General features: G+C 46.6%; 1 protein-coding gene across 1 annotated transcript in view; it reads right to left on the bottom strand.

Annotated features, from left to right (window-relative positions):
* Positions 1-18,727, bottom strand: part of Abca4 (ATP binding cassette subfamily A member 4) — a 126,457-nt gene that overhangs the window by 57,888 nt on the left and 49,842 nt on the right. The window contains exons 12-15 of the mRNA XM_038311073.1: positions 6,916-7,121; positions 6,170-6,346; positions 4,298-4,520; positions 67-288 (exon numbers count right to left, since the gene is read on the bottom strand). Coding sequence (XP_038167001.1) covers positions 67-288; positions 4,298-4,520; positions 6,170-6,346; positions 6,916-7,121 — 828 coding nt within the window. The remainder of the gene's footprint in view (positions 1-66; positions 289-4,297; positions 4,521-6,169; positions 6,347-6,915; positions 7,122-18,727) is intronic.

The raw sequence follows: 18,727 nt of genomic DNA, 5'->3' as shown, positions 1-18,727 counted from the left end.
GCCAAGAGGCCACCGAGTCATCAGAGAAAATCTCTGTCATGGGCTGGGGGGAGCCCTAAGGCTCACCACGATCGTCTTCAGATCAGTTGTCATCCGGTCCTGCCAGGCAAAGCACAGAACGTGCGGTAGGTAGAGGGTGAAGTAGATGACCCCACTGCAGGCAGCTGCGAGGCTGGCCTTGGAGAAGAAAGTACTAAGCAGGAAACATTGCATGATGGTTGCCGTGGAGAAGGCCAGCAGAAACAGGAAGAGGATGAAGGGATCGCTGTAATGGAGGATTCTCCCATGCTGAAACCAAAGAGATTGTGTATCAGTAATTCTCAGCTGTGCCCAGAGGCAGGGTCCTGTGTGTAGTGATGCCTTCTGCAGCCTTCTGCTGTCTTAGAAGGGGCCCCTGCAGCCGGTTGCTAGTGCTTGGACTTCTCCATGCACACACAAATGTGCGGAGTTCTTCTGTCTTCCCCATGCCCACTAGGCAACACTAATATTTTATTTTTAAAAACTTAACTGGGAAACCACTAGACTGAGCCAGTTCCAGCAATCTGGACTCCTATACCAGTAAACCAAAACCCAACTGTCAAGTAATTTAACCCAGTCAGCAACTGCCTACTAACCTCTAAGTGGGGACTTTCAGCAATCAAGATTTTCTTTGTCACCTTTCCTCACTCCTTCAGTGGAGTCCTGAGCCACTTGTGGTCTAGAGTTGCCTGGCTCATGAGCCATTGATGGTCCTGGAAAGCTGGTCAAAAGCCCATGATGGGGTGATAATAGACCCTAGGGTAAGAAGCTACTATCATTTTCCTGAGAGGTCATTTTTATCAAACTGCATTCAAAATATTTATGTTTGTACCCAGAGATGTGTTGCCTTCAACTTTGTGGTCTGAGAGGCTTCTTTTGCTGAGGGTAGCGGCTAACGCAGCGACTCAGAACTGGTCAAGTGCCAAGGATAAATAGCTTTGAGTTCTCAGCTGTGAGTGGGTCAGCTATCAATCTCCCACCTTCCAAGGCGCAGGGAACTTCATGGTTGAGGGCATGTGAGGAACAGAAGAGCTGGCAGATGGAGAAAATTGTGGCGTGTTCTCTGGACATGATGTGGCTGTGGCACACATTAACACATGGCAGCCTTGGTTACTTACATAAGGCTCAGGCAGTCAGAGTTCCAGCATGGATGGAAGGGGACCCAGAGAGGAGTTGAGGGATACTGAGGAACCCCATCAGAAGATACATGCATATGGATGTGTGAACATCCACTGGAACATGAAAAACCCATGAGCAGCCAGATCCCTAAAGGACAGCGACTGTCCTTCCCCAGTATCCCTCAACTTCCCATAGCTCTTCTGATGGGGTTCTTCATTATCCCTCAATTGCCAATAGCTCTATATGTCAAGTTCATGGTGGGAAGGACATTGTGTTTGGGCAAGGGAGGAAGACCTGTGTGTTAGGTCTTGGAGTATCACTAGCACCCTGCAACCACAAAGAAGGGGAGGTCACCCAAACAAGCCTGGCCATTTGCCTGGGGCTCAGCCTGCTGACTGTCAGTGCTGGCTTCCTGAGACTTGTCACTCACACAGGTGGGAGCATTAGTAATGGATCTAGAGTGTTTGGAAGCAGATTAGTCCTCCTCATCCATGAACTCTGTGCTTCTCATAGAACCTACGCTATGTACTAGATTTAGTATCTTCTATTGTCTATATAGAAAATAGGAACAAACTAATGACACTTTCTGAACAAGCTACTGCCCGATTACACTGTAGGACAGACCAAGATGTTCAACTGTATTAGACCTTCTTCATCATCACTACAAGCCCCATAAAGAGGCCAGTGTCTTTGTTCCATCCAAATCCTGCATTCCCAAATACTTATAGGTTAGCCTATTCTTTCCATAGGAACACAAAGGTACAAGTAGTAGATATTGGGAGTATGTCTCAGGCTTCACTTGGCCACCTCCATATATTCAATTGGACATAGTTGAGTTTTGGTGTAATAGAGAACATAGACATGTCACACAGCATAGCGTTCCCAAGACCAAAAGTCCTCATGCTCCCTTTCTGCCTTTTTCTCCGCGTTCCCCCATCCTTTGGAGCTGCCTCATCTCCAAATGGGCTCTCTACAGGTAGGGGCTCCCTAAATCCTCATCTCACGAATGGGCTCTCTACAGGTAGGGGCTCCCTAAATCCTCATCTCATGAATGGGCTCTCTACAGGTAAGGGTCCCTAAATCACTGCTTTTCTCTTAGTAGAAACGCGAGAGGCCAATTAATGACATCTGTTTTGCGCCGGTGAGAACCAAGTGGAACTAATGGGCTCCTTATCTGCTCCAGTCACCGTTTCTCCTTCATGCTCTCGTGCCTGTTGGGCATTGAAGGAACAGATGGAAAAACAGACGAGGGGGAACTACGCAAAAGGGAGGGATAGACGGGAGCCACACTTAAAGCCAACCTGAGTCTGAGGAAATCTAAATAAAGGTCACAACTGGAGAGTCGTTATTGTTCTCTGTAGAACGAATTCGACATCTTATCTGAGCCCAGAGCAGAGTCCTGCAAACATTTAGACTGCGGGCTTTCTGGTGGCTTTCAAACAGGGGTGCCAGTCATTCAGCCAGTCTCACCACTTCCCGGACCCAGCTTCCTCCACTGGCCACTTTCCTTTCTGCTCCTTGTAGACTGAAGAACAATGGAACCTTCCTATTGTCCCTGCTCCCAGCTTCTTTCCTGCACGGCAGTGCTGGGGAGGAAGGGCCATGCAAAAAAGGGGGAGTCATTCAAAGGAAGACCTTATTTTGGTGTGGAAAAGCTTTGTTTCCGTCATTATTGGAACAGTGTCCTGGTTCCCACAAGGAGAAGCTTCCCTGTGCTAGGAGCTCTGGGTGAACATTCTTTACCTCACGTCCTAAGAGCTTTGAAGTCCTAAAAACCCATTCTTAGGGATCTCAGATCTCAGGGCCACTTATCAGTAAGAAGTCAGGGCAAGCCGAGGCCATTCATCCTCATGTTTACTCACCGAGTCCTTTAATTCTAAAAGTACAAAACACCGACTGGGGAAAGGCACAGGCTGAGGGATGGGCAGAGCAGAGGGTGCCTGGTGGATAAGGAGGGAGTGGTGGCTCCTCTCACCTCGGCAGAGCTTTGGTATCCTTTGTAAACACCAAACCACACTGGGTGGGGTGAGGTTGTTTGGATAAAGTGACCTCCACCTCACCATTGTTTTGGAGGGGACTCTACATGGTGTTTGTGCCCCACCATAGCTCACCGGGTCAGAATATAACAGCAAAGATAGGATGCACTAGGTTGAGAGGTTGAGGATATTTTAGTAGAAAATAAAGGCAGGATTTGGATTAAATGGATATGTTCCTGTTGGTTTGGATATATGATGGGGCAGTCTTAGATCAGGTAGCCATAATCCATCATGGGATGGGAGACACTCATGCAGTCGGGCCCACTGCACACGTTTGCTTCATGCAGAGTGGTACCCGATATGGTGGCAGTGATGAAGTTGAACAAGCTTGCTGAATCTACATCAGAATCCGACTTTCATCCAATAAGACATCAAAAAGTATCAAATGTGTGTATTCATATTTCAACAAGTCCAAAAAATCTGCTTCTATGATGGGACTCAAAATATTTAGGCTAGCAGTAAATCGTGAAACAATGTTTTGTTTTCAGTTCTGGCTTGCGGAGGAGTCACAGACTTGCAGGAGATTGAATGACTTGCTCTATGGCAATAGAAACTTCTTATCACCGAGAAAGGTCAGGCTCCAAATTCCGTCCTTTAAAACAGAGTCCTTGGAGATCTTTGCAGGCAGAAGGATGTCACTTGGGGAAGCTAGTGGCCTGGCCATGGGGATGGTTAACAGTTTGTCCAGATCTTTTCCCCTCATACCATTGGCAGTGTTCACTTATCCTAACTGTAGCCGGATATTGGAATGGTAATTCTAGGAAACACTCTCTAGACTCATGTCTGTCTCTGAACGAAGAGGCAAGCTTTGAACACACAACAGTCCCATACTGGGCTTTGGTAATAGCAACTTCTCTACGTGGTCATGAAATGGACTAGAAAATCTATATAGGCAATGAGTGAGTTCCCTTGGGCTAGAAGGGGAAGATGGGAAGATGTTACCACAGAATGGCTCTTTTAGGGAGGTTGGGGGTGCTGGCTCTCCAGGTGTCCTACCTGGTTTGAAAAGCTGGGGTGCTACCTTTTGTGCTCAGATAACTAGCCCAGGCACACACACATTAACAGGAGGAGACCAGGAACAATGGAACCCTTAAAAGTGTCAGAGTCTGCTCCACCTGGCTTACCATGATAAAGAGCGTCAGGAGGAAGATGCTCACTGACATGATGGAGAAGCTGTCCAGGAACCAGGTACACCAAATCACAGCATTGGAGACACCCTGGTTCTTCAAGGTCTCCTTCAGCCTCAGTTCCTTCTCCAAGACAATGCCCTTGACAGTCATGGAAACAGAGTAAATCCACGCCAGCACCATGAAGATGGGAAAACAGCGGTTCAAGATGATCATAAAGCTAAAGTGGGGGAGGGGAAACAGAACAGAACATTCTGTACCTGGGAGAGATGAAGGAAATACTTATCCAACGAAGAGTTGAGAATGAAGTCCAAAGGAAAGGAAAGCAGAAAAATAAATCATGGGACCTACGCTAGGTTGAACTTTAAAAAATATCTTTCGCACTTGCCACCTTGTCTTTCCAGACCGCCCAGATGAACAGTCTGTTAAGTGCAGGAATAAAACCATACCACCTCTGTTGTATAGGATAGATCGTGACTGCAAAGGATTGTGGGAAAGACTGCAGACCGGTTGCCACAGGTTGTGACTGGAAGAAATCAGTGATTCGATTGTCACTGCTACCATCAGCCGGGCACAAGTGGAGCAGCTCCGTCCTGGGATACGATCTCAGCAAGAGAGATGCATTTGACACGAAGAACTCAAGTTAGGGTGAGCTTTACAGGTTTTCCCTGGGAATGGCGCACTAGTAAAGCCCTTGGGATTATTATCTATTGAAACTGTTGGGTGTTGTCACAGGAAGGGCCCAGTGCCAGCGTGGGAGGATAGTTTCACTCAAAATGGCCCTAGGGAAAGAGCCAAACAACAGAAAAGCATGCACTTCTGGGGTTAGCCGCCAGAGGACTCTCCCGTACTGAATGACCCCGAGTCCCACTGCCTCTCCACACCTACCCGGTTCCCTGCCAGCCCTTCCCTCTGTGACCTGAAAGTGGACCTGGGTTTTTGCCCTTGGCTCCACTTCTCATCTCTGCTTCTTATCCAAAGGAAAGCTCACAGCAGAACAGCCTCTGTTATCTCGGCCGTCTTCCGCCGAGCTGGAGAACTGATGGGGCCACAGCATTGAGTGTAGCTTTCCTGTGCGCACGCTGGCCTTTATTTTCTTTCCGACCTTGCCATCTGTAACTGGACTCTTTCCTTCACGTTCTGCTGTCTCTGATTCCTGAACCCCACAGCCCCACGCACGGGCTACAGTGACTTCCTCAGTCTTCCCAACACCCCAGGATCTAAATTCCTAAGCCACCTATAGCTGAGGGAATGTTTCTGATTGTCTACCATGGCAATAAGCCCCTGAGCACCTCTTCTTTTCTGTCTTTTCCTCCAGCACTCCGAAAATCCATTTTCAATAAAACAGTGGGCTGTTTGCTGCTTAGCATGCTACTAGGCAACGGAAGGCCAGGCTTTAGGATAGGGGAGGTCAGAGAAGGCGGCTAGAGCTCATCCGACATATTCCTCTACCTTTTCCCCAAACATACATCATAGGAATGTTAATTAGGGAAGGAGCTGCGTTATTCTGAGGCTCCTAGGAACCAGACCGATTTGCCATGCAGGTCCAAATCTGCCCATCTGGCGGTCAGTGGGCAAACGCTCTGACCAGAACCTTCCACATAGCAAACATACGGCGAAGAGGAAATTTAAACTCCTCCTCCAGCTTCACTCCTATTGTTCTAACCTCTGATGTCGCTTTTGTACCCCCACACCTTCCCATTTTACTTTCTTCCTCTGCTTCTGTCTGAAGCCAGCAGCTTCTCCAGTCAGAAGCCTATTCTCCCCAGTCTGGTCCCAGTCCCCAGCGTTCCTTTGGGAGACACTGAAGCCTTGAGAGCCACCCTGGTTTATTCAGCACAGGGAGGAAGACAGGGGCCGGGGACTCACGAGTCATCCACGAAGCAGGGATAAGGCATCTGCTGGAGATAGACTCCAACTGGAACGTCTGCCTGGGTCTGGGTCCTGGTGATCCCTTGTTCAACCATGTCCTGCAGGTAGGCAAAGCCTCCCCAGATGTACCGCAGGTCTTCCACAGGATCCGCCCGAGGACCAGAATCCCAGTACCTGAAAAGGCGTAGGAGGAAGGGAGGAAGGATGTAAGTGCGGATGGGCGACCCACTCATTTTACAAGCAAAACTTACCCTAGAACTCAATCTCTTGAAACATTCTCCTCCATCAATGGTTCTCGGCCTTCCTAATGCTGCGACCCTTTAACACAGTTCCTCATGTGGTGACCCCCAACCGTACAATTATTTTTGCTTCTACTTCTTAACTATAATTTTATTACTGTTGCAAATCATAACGTAAATAGCTGATATCCAGAATTTCTGACCTGCGACCCCTGTGGAAGGGTGGTTGTGCTCGCGACCCACAGGTTGAGAACCACTGTCCTCAATGTTCCCAAACTATCCAGTTCTACTTTGGATCACAGGAATAACTCTAGCCATGTCTGGGAATCACAAGGTGATTGCCCCATCTACTTGGATCTGCTCAAATCAATCAGCCCTCCTCCCATTCAGCTTACCTCCATTGATTTATGGGCTGCGTTCATCCTTAATCCTCCCCCTCTCTACTGAACTCAGTTCACTGTGGATTTGGGAGAAACCCCCGGTGAGCCCTGACTGAACCATCACCTGTCTTTGATCTTATTGGTCTTCTCCACCACATCTATGTCCATCCGAATCTTGTACTTCACGTGGGGAGGCAGGGAGCTGGTCCAGGGGTACATGTCAGGGAATACCACTCCAGCCCAGAACCTGTTTTCCTCCAGGAGAGACAGGGCTCGCTGGATGAGTTGAACTTCATTGTCATAGCTTTCAAACTTATCCAGGACCAGGCACTGTGGATAATCACACAGGTGGAGAGAGTCTGAGACTTAATTGCAGACAACGAGGCAGAGGAAACGCTACTGGCCAAGGGATAGGTCCCCCACAAAAAGACCTATGTACCTAATATTTGTGTAACTCCAGGGTCTGGCATTAATTTCTTCATGTGCCTAGGTTCAGGGGTGCAAGGGTCCTGGAAATGATGGCAGGCCCTTATCCCTGAAGAGTTAACAGAGACTATGCTACCCAGCTGGCCAAGGCGGTCCAAATATGCAAGCCCTCAAAATGACACAAATCCTCAAGGCTCTCACTCCCCAGCGTGGGGAGGCAAGGGAGTGGGGTCACAGTGGACATTGGCTGCTTTGAAGATCAGAAAGCCTGAGGATAAAAGAGGTTTAAAGAGAGAAACATTCCTGGCGTTGAACCTTCCTGGCTCTCTCCAAACACACACAGGCTAGCCAGCTGAGGGACGAACCAGGAAGAAGAAAGCAAAGAAACAGGCGGCCAAAATGATTTCATCTGAGAAATCACTGCCATTTACAACCTTATGATGAGGGAGCAGAATTATCCCAATGTCCTTTTTCTCTTGTGGGGAGAGAGAGAGAGAGAGAGAGAGAGGAGAGAGAGATGAGAGAGAGAGAGAGAGAGAAGAGGAGAGAGAGAGAGAGAGAGAGAGAGAGAGAGCGCAAAATTAAGAATTCCTTTTAGATGGATTCGGGGGTCCCCACTTGTAGACACTTACTGAAGTAATTATATTGTACTGGTATTTGTTTACACTGGGGGTTTTGTGTCCATGATTCTTAGATGTAACTCACAGAGGTCAGATGGCCTTGTCTTGATTAATTTGTTCGACGAATATTTAGCGAGTGTATGCAACATGCCAGAGCCTGCCTGGCTCCACGGATACAAGGAGAGAAGATAACAATCTCTTCCTGAAACAAACTCAAACCTGATGAGGGAGAGATTGTAGTAAACCAAGAAGTGTAGGGCAGAATGACAGGGAGGCTAGCCTGAAAGACTCAGGACTTCCAGAGTAGGACGGGTCTCCTGGGAGGGACCCAGGAAGGCTGCCTGGAGGAAGAGGCCTGAGCAGGAGGCAGATAGACAGAAAACAGGCAGAGGAAAGGAAATGGAGGTCAGCTTGACCACAGGGAGCAGTACTGGGGTCTCTGGGGACCTGCAAGAGCAGTGGACCCCATCTTCCTTCAAGCTTTGGAGCGCTGGCTAGCTTTAAAAAGACGCCAAAAGCTCTATTTCTATAAGGCCGCTGTGGGGTTTTAAGTGGAAATAGATCAGAAAACAATCGGGACGCATCAGGGAACACTAGGCTACACTGCCGAACACATTTAGGCTCAGTTAATTCCAGAGGAGCCGGAAGTCAGATGGAACCTTTCCCGTGCTGTGGAAGAAGCTGCAGAGATGCTGAGTTAAGGGTAGAACCAGGGTCCAGCTCCAGCCCAGAGTGCCTCCCTGCACACCAGGGCCCAGAGGGATAGCCTACACTGCACGTCCAGCATGGTGTGGCTTATGGAGGGAGTCCTCCAAGTGCTCACAAGAGTCCTATCAGTGAAACAATGAATATTGTTTATCTTCACCTGGCAGCCCGGGAAAGTTAGGCGCTAGAGCATTGTTTCTCAACCTGTGGGTCGCGATCCCCTTGGGATTGCATATCAGATATCCTGCAAATCAGATATTACAATTCATAACAGTAGTAAGATTATAGTTAAGAAGCAGCAATGAAATAATTTTTATGGTGTGGGGGTCACCACAACATGAGGAACTGTATTAAAGGGTTGACACATTAGAAAAGTTGAGAACCCCTGCTCTAGAACACTAAAGACTTCCCGGAAGTGGTAGCGTGAGGTATCAAGCCCCTGTTCACTTGATTAAGGAGAAATTAAGAAACCAGAAACACAAACAGCTTGTCGCGGAGAACCAAGCCCTACTGCGTTGGCAAGGAGCAAGCTGACTCTGTTCACTCCCTGTAACCCCTCCCATCCAGAGCCTACCACAGAGTATGAGAGCACAGCACAGAAGTCTCTTACGAGGGGGGTGCATTTGAACCTCAAGGTGTTACCAATCCACCATCCCTGGGATTTCTGAACTCATTGTCCTGCCTAGGCTCGGCGCCCTGGGAGAGGCTCCCGTGGGGTTGCCTCAGTGTTCTTGGTAAAAGTGAAGAAAACAAAGCAATCTATTTTCTAACTGATAACGGGCGGAGAAACATGGGTGGGGGAGAATATCAACAGGGCTAAGGCTTAAAGAACTCATGAGGTTGAAAGGAAATTGGATTGGTATTTCTTTAAGAAATACAAGTAAGAATGGATACATCACAGAGCTAAAGGAAATAGGTTTTCTTCAGTCAGTCATTGCCTTGCAAACAGGACTTAATTGCTAAGATTAACACTGGCCAGTCCTAAGACAAGACAAGGGACCTCAGTAGATCACACACCAAGGAGTTTTCATTTCTTCCGGGCAGAAACAGCTTATATTATTCACTGTTTTGTGTGTGCGTGTGTGGTGTCTAGTGCATACACTCTATGGCAGCTGGAGAAGCCAGTCTGCAGCCAGCTGGTCAGTAATTAACCCAGCAGCACCACTATAGGAGACAGGTTTGGCAATTGCTGTTTGGGCAAGGAGGCTTCAGGACTGAGCTAATAGAATATAAGTGTTTACTAGCTTGGCAGTGGTGACACACACCACAAATCCCAGCACTCAGTAGTCAGAGGTAGATGGATCTCTATGAGTTCGAGGCCAGCCTAGTCTACAAGGTGGATTCCATGAGAGCCAGAGCTACACAGAGAAACCCTGTCTCAAAAATACAAAAAAACAACAAAACAACAAAAAACGAAACAAACCCCTGGAACACATGTTTAAATTTGACGAAGATAAGCAATAAATAATCCCATTCTGGCTGTTTGTCAAGTTAACAACTGGTGTGTGTTTAAATAAGATAAACTAGACACAGGCAAATGTCACATCTTCTCACTCATTGAGGGGACTAGTAAGTCAGACCTGCATAAAAATAAAATAGTGTTTGCTAGAGACGGGGGGGGGGGGGTGTAGGAGAAATTAGGTACAGAAAGAAATTCAATATGGAGTGCCAAAACAGAGTGGAGGGTTTACTTTGGGTTTTCTTTCAGCACAGTAGAGTAATTATTGGTTAAAACAACCTGTGATGTTTCTCACAGCGACTAGAGGAGTCTGGCATTTCCAACAGAGAAAGATTAGTGCTTGAAAAGGGAGAAATGTTCTTTCTTATTTTGGTTCTTATACATTTAGACATGAGTTGAATTACCAGACTATGTTACTACCATAAAGATTTTAAAATATTGTCTTAATAAAACAAATAAGCAAGCCGGGCAGTGGTGGCACAAACCTTTAATCCCAGGACTCGGAAGGCAGAGGCAGGCAGATCTCTGTGAGTTCGAGGTGAGACCAGCCTGGTCTATAAGGGCTAGTTCCAGGACAGCTAGGACTGTTATACAGAGAAACCCTGTCTCCAAAAACAAAAACCAACCAAACAAACAAATGGCAGTTAGAATTATTTTGAAATTAAATTTCTAAAATAAAATCAAAATGATTTGGGGAGATGAAAGCTATTCTAAGCAGTTTTTGTTGTTGTTGTTTGTTTGTTTGTTTTAAGCAGTGGATATTACCCCCGAGAATGTTCTTAGCAATTCACTCGGCTTCACAAAGTCTTGAGATGAAATGTCTTTGGTCTGTTGTCCTTGCTTTATCAGAACCAGATGGGATCAGAAATGTGGAGAACCTCGCCTTACTTCCAACAGAAGTCAGAAGCAAAGTCTACATATACCCTCAGGGTGGGGTCTGGAAGTTCCCGCGCAGGGGTGGCTGTGCCCCACAGTTCCTTTGAGAGTATGCCATAGGCCGTCCACAAAGTCCTGACGTTAGTGGAGGTCTCCTGCCTGAGAGCCGCACTGCCTAGTGGAATTTTCTGCAGTGACTGACTTGTTCTCTGTCTGCCCTGTCCAAAATGGTGGTCAGTGATCTAACGTAGCTATTGAATACTAAAAGATATCACAAATGCATCATAAGCACAAGTTTTAAATTTTATGGAGCTGCTGGTAGCTATGGGGGTCAGCAGAGCTCTAGTGGTAATGAGTCCTTTGAGGTCAGAGCTGTGTTCTGTTCGACATGGTCTCTGGTACCAGTCTTTCACTTGCTAGGGAGTCAAGAAGTCTTTTCTGAATTGGTTTAAATTTAAACCTGATGGGCAGATCTAGCTCTACGCTTTGAACAAGATTCTATACATCCCAGACTCATGAAAAACTAGCAGCAAGTCATAAAACGACTTTGTTGTGATGTACTTTGGGTATAATTCTTGGTGGGGGGGAGCTGATATAATTAAACACATGACTAATAATGTGACTTCCAAGGTTATCTAGCGCGTTCTCTTTGAACCTTACGTCTTTATATACTGGAATAAACAGCTGATGTTTTCAATGACATTGTTGAATCCTGTGATGACGCGGGCTCCATCCTGGCTGTTTTATCAGGCAGCTGATTCATGGTCATGTTTCCTGTCATGTTTCCCTAGATGGGGACCTTGGTACTCTGGAATACACAAAATTTAGCAGGTTCTCAAATGCTCGCTTCTATTCTAAAACATCTGACCCATTTTCTTCTTCATCATCACTTTGGGAAGGGGCACAGTGGAGTGTGGGTGTCAGACAGTCCTCTATGCCATTCTCTCTTACTGTTTCCTACCCGTGGCTTCTGATGTTCTTGCTGGAATTTGAGCTGTGCCCAATCTCAGAAGTTTGTTCTAAGGGATCACAAACACATGAGACAGTGTTTGTAAAGCCCTCAGTCGGTGCCTCACTGTACGACTAGAAAGCCAGGGGTGTAGCTCAATGGAGAATGTCTACCTAGCATGTACAAGGCCCTGGGTTTATTTTCCAACATTGCAAAAACATAACAAAAAAATAAACACCAACTACAAATACTGATGGTTTATTTCATGCCCCAAACTGGTCTAAGGGGTGTGTGTGTGTGTGTGTGTGTGTGTGTATTCATTTTGTATATATGTTCATCTTCACATCACATGAAGGTTTGTTACTGTGATCCTTCCAAGCCCAGTTACAAGATTCAGTGAAACAAACTTCCTCCGGGCAGAATCCATTTTCAACCTCTACAGCACACTGCGTTGCCCCATGACTAGAGAAGCCCTTATAAATCCCATTTTACTGTTGCTTTTGTAAAATATCTCAGGCATCAATAATTAAACGACTTTCAAGTTCCTGCCAGGTTAGCCTTCATTAATGACAGTTGTTCATCAGGGGAGAAACACAGTTATTTGCTTCCTTGAGGACACAAACTGTCCTGAGTTGATCCATAGTACTCCTCCGGGCCAGGACAATGCTATGGGCAGAAGGCAAAGCTGCCTGGGCACTGGGAGCTGAAAAGATGGTGAGTTTTAATTACTGTCTATTAGCTGTTCACTGGCCGGTAGTTCAGATGACGCCACATAGAGGAAGGTCTTATAAAACCAAACATGAATGTTAAGTATCCCTCACCTCAACTTTCTTACTGAGGTGAAGAAGGAGAAATTGCTTTAAATGTGAGCCAAAGGCCCCCCCAAGGGGTCCTCTGAGGTGTGGTTCACAGTGTAGCTTTGTCTTCTTCTCATGGGGAGGCCATTTACCTCACAGCAAGTGACCTCATCCCCCCCCTCACCCCCCCCACGGCCATACTTACACTAATCCTGGAGTTAAAATCTTGGCTGAAGAGCATGTATATTGGAGCACGTATGTGTGTAAGAGGCAGAGCTAATGACAAAAACCCCCTGCCGAGTTGGGTTGGATGTATTTAGCCTATTGTGACAAGCCTGTCAGTTACAACATACTGGGTTCTAAGGAGGTCACGGAGTCTATTTTTAAATGCTATCTTGTTCTACGATTCTGTGCCGTCCTGGGGGTTAGGGAGGAATGTAGGGCAACAAGATTGTCAAGTGTAAAGTGCTGAATGTAAACCCAGCACGGCGATTTGGGAAAGAATAAAGCCAGTGTCCTAAGCCCTCAGAGGTCAGTTTCAAGCAAATGTCACAGCGGGAGGTTCAGAATCTCAAGAAGAACCACGACAATGCCCTCTGACAGCCAAGAAAGCAGCTATCAAGCCTACAAAGGGGTCTCAGAGTCCTTCCTGTGTCTCGTGTGTGTGTGTGTGTGTGTGTGTGTGTGTGTGTGTGTGTGTGTGTGTGTGGTCACCGGCAGTGCCTGTCTCCCCACCCCCACCCCATCTTCCTGAATAGCCAAGCCACCACATGAAATTCATACAGACCCTCAGTTCCTTCCCCGCTGTCTTCCTAGCTCTGGAAACAGCCCACCCTGGCGGAAGGGAGAGCTGCTGGAACCCTCTCCCGTACAGGCAGCGGTGCCCCAACCCTGGGCAGGAGACACTCAGTCGCTGACACAGCTACACAAAACACCTCAGAGGAGACGCTACCGGGCCAGCAGGCTCCCTTCTTCAGCTGTGACCACTCCAGCTCATACACATTAAGTCATAGATTCGTGGGGTCGTCTATTACATGGTAAACCGTGGCTAGAGGAGGCAAAAGGGAAACATTCTTCTTTCCATTTGAACTCGATATCAAAGGAATCTGGCGCACTGTGCTGACAGCTCTGCACTAATAGACATAGTTTTGACCATGAAACCCCAAAGGCATCTAGGTCAGGTCTTGGGAGATAAGGGAGGCGTTGAGGATTTCTAATCCTGCCTCCCATCTTTTCAAAAACAGCCGATAAACGCTAGAGGAGGCCTCATGTGGTATTAATGCAGACACCTGGGCTTCTAAAAAAAAAAAAAAAAAAAAGGCCAGGGGATGTGGGCAAACATCCCAGAATTAATTTCCTGGCAGATGTAAACTGCAACCTTCAAGATTTATTTCCATCTCCATGGAAAAGCCACGGCATAAAACCACTTTGGGCTGTTTGGGATGGTGAATTAGAGGCAGGGTGTTGTAATAAATAGTATTGTGTACACCGGCACTGTGAACAGACTTCTGGCGCCTTCACTCCCAAAGAGCGAGAAAATGCGCAGTGACTGGGCGATGAAGAGGCAGGAAATGCATGTCAGTAACGAATAAAGGTAAGGGGCTGGAGAGATGGCTCAGCGTTAAGAGCGCTGAGAGCTCTTCCAGTAGGGCCTGGGTTCAAATCCCAGCACCCACATGGCAGCTCACAACTGTCTGAAAATACAGTTCCACGAGATCTGACACCTTCACACCAATGCACATAAAAATAAAGTTAGATAAATCATTGAAAAATTTTAAAAAACTTAAAGAAAAAGAAAAAATGTGTTTCTAAAATAAATAATAACAAATGCAGTATTGAAACAATTAAAAAGGCCAGTTGGAACAAAGACTCATAAGGGGGCAAAGCCGCCAGGTCAATGTTTTCTAGCCAGCTAGTTCCAATGAAAGTTACTGTCAAGTGGCTAACAACCTGGGGCACTTGACTCCCTCGGTGTCCTGTTCCATTGCTTCAACAACACCTGGAGGTGAGGGCTGCAGAACTGGATAATAACGGGGCTGTGTATCAGCCAGGAAGATCACTCTATGTCACAGGCCCTCTGCTCTGCCTCCCCAGTAGCTGTCACCCAGACAGCCTGGGTTAGCCTCATCTTTCAGACAGGGGTTTAGCTCTGCTGTCCCAAGTAGCAGAGTCCATACAGAGACGCTGACGCCTCTTGCTGCCCACAGTGTGAAGCTCTCACCACCCTTGCTGGCAGACTCCAGACACACCAGTTCTATTATAGTCACCCTCTGCCCGGACCTCCCCTTCCTTGTGAACTTGCCCAGTAGGTCCATAACTCTGTGACTCATTTAAACGTTGCTCTCTGCCCTAAACTGTCTTTCTGATTTTCTGAACCAGTGGATCTGACCCTTAAGACTCAACACAAGCGTTAATTTCTGCTGAGATTTAGCCTTTTTTGGTATCTGCTTGACGTCACTTCAGATCTACTCAGGAAAGCCGGGAATGCAAAAAGAAAAATGTGTTCAAGTTTTAGCCCTTGATGTGGTCAGGTCAGCGAAGGCAGGGAGAGGGCATGGACAAGCTGTGATCGGGCTCCCATGGAGGAAATACAGTGTGGAGAAAAAGGCTTGGAACTGCTGGGTCCTGACGGGTAGATGTGGACGTGGCCAGCCAGTGGAGCAGAGCGAGTGTGAGAAGGAGACACTGTCCACACTGGGAGGTCTGGGGCAGTCTCCTAGGACATGAAAGAGCTGTGGAGGCCACTTACCTTCTCGGGGATGAGAAATTCCCGAGGAGCGGTGAGCCTTATGTCAGGGTGGGCTTGGGTTTTAGAACTGTCTCATTGGAGAGGATGTGGGAACTGGACAGAAGCAGCAAGAGCCTGGAAGCCTAGTGAGGGGCTAGGAGAGACAGAGCAGGCCTCTGGAAGCAGTTACATACGAGGAAGAAGAAAGCGAGAAGGTGGAAAAACTGGCAGAACTCGGATGACTTGGAAATTTGATTTCGTATCTGTATAGGGAGTCAAGGGTTAACAGTAACTAATCAACGTCTCAAGCTCAGTTCATGCAAAGACCTACACGAAAGAACGAACTCCAACCTTTATGAGTTCTCATTTTCACCTGGTTATTTTAAGAAAAAGAAAAAGACCAACTCATTATCATTTTCTCGAGTACTCTAAAGCGATCGCTTCCTTTATTGGGCTTGGTATGTAATGGAGCAGAGGACACTTGCAGAGCCTCTGGAATCACCTTGCACATCACAGGGAAAAGAGCTTTCTCACTGCAGTCAGTGCAGACCTGTGTTAGATTCTGGAGTCCCAGCCTGGAGGTGAGACTTTAATCCCAGCACTCCAGAGGCAGAGGCAAGGGAATCTCTGCAAGTCTGAGGCCAGTCTGGTCTACAGAATGAGTTCCAGGACAGCCAGGGCTACCCAGAGAAATCCTGTCTCAAAAAACCAAAAAAAAAAAAAAAAAGATAAAATAAAATAAATAAAAATAAAGAACAAATTCTGAAGCCTACTTATCTTCTGTGCCCCACTGGGAAGTCAAGCCTCTTAGACTCTTTGCTTTAAAGTCTACACAATGATGACCATTATGGCCAGCAGGCAGATGGGACAGGGTGCAGCAAGGGATGACAAGTGCAAGTGTCCAACACAGCAACGCTGGCTCCCCAAGGCAGCAGAAGTCTCTTTCCTCCATCCATGTCCCCAGCCTACCTTCCACCTGTTTTCTCCAGCTGAGTTCTAGATTTTCGAAAGCTCAAAGAGGCATAAAATACGGTGATTGCCTGTAAGTTGCTTAGGATCTAGTTCATAGCCCTTGAAATAATAACTGCCCTTGTGGTATAGATGTCTGTACTCAATCTAACTCTGCTAACGATACTGTCTGAGTATCTGGGGTCATTGTGTGAACAGAAGAGAGCAACGTGGGTAACCAGCCAATAGCTCCACAGCTAACTCCACATCACATTACACAATCCAACCTCATCTTTCCATTTTATTTCCTCCCTATGTTAGCCTGAAAAATACATTTCCTGTGAATATCATGCTTGGATGGCGGTGGCATGTAGCCAGAAGTATTAAGCATACCAAGGAAAAGTGGTTTAGGAAAATGGACACTGTTAATTCAAGAAAATAACCGCCATCTAGTTCATATATAGATATGTACACCCGCTAGCTGAGCTGATAGCCAAGGAAAGGCAGTTAATGAATGTGTGTTTTCTCAAGACTTAGCAAAAGGTAGCTGTTACTGGTTAAAGTATAATTTTATGCTCTGATTAGCGGTATTTTCATATTAAAGTTTGGCTGAATTCAGCTTCCTAATATGAAACTCGAGGCCTGAAATTCAAATGTGCTAAGCGATTCAAATCCAGTGTGAACTGTAAATAGTGTCTGATTTATTCCAGGCCAAACCTTTGGCTGCCCAAAAATTTGAAGAGGAGAGGAATCTGTGTTTATTTCAACTAAAAGGTAAAGAGAGGGATAATTTGTTAACTTTTATAATTGTCTTTTTCTACAGAAAACATGTGGATAGAGACAAATATAGGTTATAAATAAAATGTATGTGCATAAGAATTTAAGATATTTACCTAATATCTTAAATAATGGCTCAGAAGGTAAAGTCACTGGGTATCAAGTCTGAAAACCCGTATTCAACCCAATGAGCCCACGTGGCAGGAGAGAAACCACTCTACAAGTCGTCTTCTGGCTTCCAGACTTGCCATGGCACACCCTGCACTGCCCTCTACCACACACACATAGTAAATAAACAAACAGCGCCCCCCACACATACACACACATAAGTGTTTACCTATGAAGTCCTGGCTCAGCTTCAGGTTCCCTAGATTTAAAGAAGCGGATGGTGAGACTGTGTCTGGGAATAACCTTTCCACATGTGGGAGAGGTGGAGGTTCTTAAATGTCACTAGCGTCCCTGTCCCAAGACCACGGTTCACCTTCTAACTGAGAGGTCTGTCTCACATTTACCTTTGTTTCTCAGGAACAGCAGAAAGGCAGACCTTAGCTATGGGGTGAGGGATGCTACACAGAAAGCTTTATCTGACAGATAGTCTGAGGATAAGAAAGGCTCTCAGCCTCTGAGTCACTGTCCACTGAAGTCCAGCACCCCAGAGCTAGCCTCCTAGCCTCCTAGACTCTAAGCCAGTTCACTAAGGTTAACCCAGAGTTCAGCATGACAAACTGTGACTAACGTTCGGGCAGTCTCTGAGTGTGAGAAGAGGTGCACTCTTGACTTGGCACATGGTTCAGGATAGCAGCTGCCATGAGTGCACGTTCTCGAGTGAGCCCAGAGTGGCCATGCCATCCCCACCTTCTAGATGAAAAGTCCCCCAGTCTAGCATCTACACATAGGTCTGGCGAATGTGTTAAGCGCTCTGTGCCTCCATGCTTGTCTCTCATTCTGTCCTTGTATTGTTACTTAGAATTGTACAGAATTGTACAGAAATCAAGCCATAGACGGTCGCATCTCTCAGAATGACTAATAAGAAGCAGAGGTTGTGGCGCTTGTGGTACAGGTGGGACAGTCCCATACACAGCTGTTTAACTTGGACCCACAAGGAAATAAATACAGGAGAACAGACACCCTTCAGGTTGACCTAGGGCCTCACCCTAAACAGGAAGGAAGAAATTTAGCCCTTCTAGTTGATCCCAGCACTCAGGAGGCAGAGGCAGGTGGATGTCTGTGAGTTCGGGGCCAGCCTGGTCTACAAGAGCTAGTTCCAGGACAGGCTCCAAAGCTACAGAGAAACCCTGTCTCAAAAAGCAAAACAAAACAAAAACAGAAGAAGAAGAAGAGGAGGAGGAAAATCTACTCATTATGAGGAATTGTTCTCAGAGCTTCTGTTATTTTCCAGTCTCACACTAAGTGTCCAGTTGTTATGGGTAACAGAATTCATTTGCCTAATTTTCCTTAAGTGTTTTGTTTGGTTTCTGTTTTCAGAGTAGACATAGACGTGGGCACCTAGATCAGCTCATGAGGAACCGTTCTAATCTCATTAGCGCAAGTCCCATTAGTGGAAAGGAGGTACCAGGCTGACCTTCTTAAGTAAGGCATAGGTGGTAACACACTGGCTTCCCTGACCTAGAGAAACCTTTAGAACCACTAG

This window comes from Arvicola amphibius, chromosome 14, assembly GCF_903992535.2.
Source record: "Arvicola amphibius chromosome 14, mArvAmp1.2, whole genome shotgun sequence".
Lineage (NCBI taxonomy): Eukaryota > Metazoa > Chordata > Mammalia > Rodentia > Cricetidae > Arvicola > Arvicola amphibius.
This window is presented reverse-complemented; position numbering and strand designations above follow the sequence as displayed.